Source organism: Lactuca sativa, chromosome 7 (genome assembly GCF_002870075.4).
Source record: "Lactuca sativa cultivar Salinas chromosome 7, Lsat_Salinas_v11, whole genome shotgun sequence".
Taxonomy (NCBI): domain Eukaryota; kingdom Viridiplantae; phylum Streptophyta; class Magnoliopsida; order Asterales; family Asteraceae; genus Lactuca; species Lactuca sativa.
Window position 1 is genome coordinate 148,364,659 of NC_056629.2, and position 2,774 is coordinate 148,367,432.

The 2,774-nt window shown below is 44.7% G+C and overlaps 1 protein-coding gene across 1 annotated transcript; it reads right to left on the reverse strand.

The window, feature by feature from the left end:
• Nucleotides 1–1,701: 1,701 nt before the first annotated feature.
• Nucleotides 1,702–2,477, reverse strand: LOC111894025 (uncharacterized). Its single transcript, XM_023890090.1, has 2 exons — nt 2,090–2,477; nt 1,702–1,985 (listed from the first exon to the last, which is right to left on the reverse strand). The coding sequence occupies exons 1-2, from the start codon at nt 2,475–2,477 to the stop codon at nt 1,702–1,704; spliced, it is 672 nt and encodes a 223-aa protein (XP_023745858.1).
• Nucleotides 2,478–2,774: the final 297 nt, after the last annotated feature.

The window sequence follows — 2,774 nt, forward strand, 5'->3', positions numbered from 1 at the left end:
TAGCACCAGGATGGATAATTTTTTTTGACTTCTTAGACTCATCCATTAGGATTTTCCGATTTCCCCTGGAATATGGAACCCAAACCCTACCGTAGCGAGTCAGCAAACCCCGCCCGTCTCGTTCCATCTTCGACAACTCTTTCCCAATCTTCTCACGCCTGATGTTTTCCTACATTATTGCTGTCTTTTGGGCATCCCGGATCAGATCTATCAAAGACAAAACCATCGTGATCCGGAGACACTTAGCTCGAATCGGTTCGGCAAATTGTTTACGACTAAGAGCATCAGTTACCCCATTAGCTTTACCAGGGTGGTAGTGAATTTCACAATCATAATCTTTTACCAAATCATACCATCTGATCTGCCTTGTGTTCAAATCCCGCTGCTCGAACAATTATTTCAGACTCTTATGGTCAGTGTATATGATACACTTCAATCCATATAGATAGTGTCTCCATATCTTAAGAGTGAAAACAATAGCCACAAGCTCAAATCATGATTCGGGTAGTTTCATTCGTGGGGTTTCAGCTGTTGGGAGGCATAGGCTATCACCCTATCTCGTTGCATTAACACGACACCTCGACCCTGAAGCGATGCATCACAGTAAACCACCATATCCTCAACCCCATCAGGCAAGGCCAAAATCGAAGCATCACACAATCGTTTCCTCAACTCATCAAACGCCAACTGTTGCTCCGGGACCCAAACAAATTTCACTGATTTCTTAGTCAATCGGGTGAGTGGCAAGGCGATTTTAGAGAAATTTTCAATGAACCTCTGGTAATAACGGGCTAAACCCAGGAAACTGCGAATTTCAGAAGGTGTTTTTGGAATCTTCCATTGTTTAACCGCATCAAACTTGGCTTGATCGACCTTAATACCATGTTTGTTTACCACATGCCCCAAGAACTAAACTTCTTCCAACCAAAATTCACATTTTGAGAATTTAGCATAAAGCCTTCCTCTTGCCAGAGTCTCCAGAATCTCCTGAATCTCCTCTTTGCTCTTAGAATAGACAAAGATATCATCTATGAACACTATGACCGAACGGTCAAGCATCGGGCTACACACCCGGTTCATGAGATCCATAAATGCTATGGGTGCATTGGTAAGCCCAAAAGGCATCACGACGAACTCAAAGTGCCCATAACGAGTACATAATGTTGTTTTCTCGATGTCTTCTTCATGAACCCACATCTGATGGTAACCAGAAGGTAAATCAATCTTGGAAAACCAAGACACTCCGTGAAGCTGATTGAAAGATCGTCAATACGTGGCAATGGGTACCTATTCTTTATCGTGCGCTTGTTTAGCTCCCTATAATCAATACACATTCGCTGGGATCCATCTTTCTTCTTCACAAAGAGAATAGGAGCACCCCAAGGCGAGCAACTTGGGCATATAAACCCTTTATCAGTTAGTTCTTGAAGTTGATCTTGGACCTCTTTCATTCCAGGTGGTGCCAAGAGGTAAGGACATTTCGCTACCGGAGTCGTACCTGGAACCAAATCAATGCGAAACTCCACTTTCCGAATAGGTGGCAAGCCAGGGAGTTCCTCCGGAAAGACATCGATGAAGTCGAAAACGATAGGAACGTCGTCTAGTGCTATAGAAGAAGAGCAAGAAGCCATGGCCAATCAGGGAATGTCCCCCTAAATAATAAGTTCTCCACCTCTAGGGTTTCGAACACGAACTTGCTTCTTACGACAGTGGATTTCCGCACACATCAGGCCAATCCATGCCTACGATAACATAGAGCTCTCGCATCACAATAGGGATAAGATCAATGGGGAATTCAACTCCAGAAAACTCGAGAGTGCAACCCTGATAAACATCGGTGCCATAAATAATGCGGATTTCGGCAACTTCAACAACCACTGGGCGAGCCAATTTTCCGATACTACACCCCAAACGATCAATAAACGTGTGAGATACAAAAGAATGGGTAGCACCGCTATCAAACATAACAACAGCAGGCTCGGAATCTAGCAAATAAGTGCTGTTTCACCACATACAATCATGTAAACAATTCTAAAAACCATTTATTAAATAATTTAAGGGTCCAGAGAAAGGAAAAAAAGAAATTTACATGCCACTGTCGCGGTAATCACCAGCTCATCCGCACTCATCTGGTGAGCACGACCTCGTGTCACCATAGTGGGTCCCTTAGAAGACGATACAATTGCAGTATTTGTACCCCCGTCGCCTTTACCAGCCTTCAACTTCGGGCATTTGGGCTTCCTGTGTCCCGTCTCCTTGCAGTGATAGCAGAAGGGAGCAGTAGAAGTAATATGAGGAACTGCATTCGTAGGGGGAGCCCTACAATTCTTCAAATGATGCCTTGGCTTTTTGCAGTTGTAGCATATCAACAGATTTTTCTCGCCCTGACTTGAAGACGGCCTGTACACATACCTTGACTTACCACCTTGCTTTTGCTTTTTTTTGGGCATCTCCGGATGTCTTGGAAGAGGTGTCATTGGCCTTCCTCTTGCACTGGGTCTACAACTCGATCTCCCTCCTCCTCGCTGCATCCATGATCGCAGATAAAGTCAGCAACTCCTGCATGCTAACGAATTCCCAAATCTCGGTACATAGAAAGGCAGTGTATCGACTGACCAACCAGGCCTCGTTCCCAACAAACGAGGGACAAAAATATAGCATCTCCAAGAACTTGGCGTTCAGGTCGCTAATAGACTCGATAGTCTGCTGTAAGGCCATGAACTCTTGCTGCACCCGTTGCTGCTCCACCATAGGCACATATTGTGCCTCGAACC

Bases quoted from the DNA above. Each gene is read 5' to 3' on its own strand.
- LOC111894025 (XM_023890090.1), bottom strand. From the start codon at position 2,477: ATGACACCTCTTCCAAGACATCCGGAGATGCCCAAAAAAAAGCAAAAG. The intron at 1,986-2,089 runs GTAAATTTCTTT...CTTATTTGCTAG, and splicing joins GATTACCGCGACAGTGGCAT to ATTCCGAGCCTGCTGTTGTT.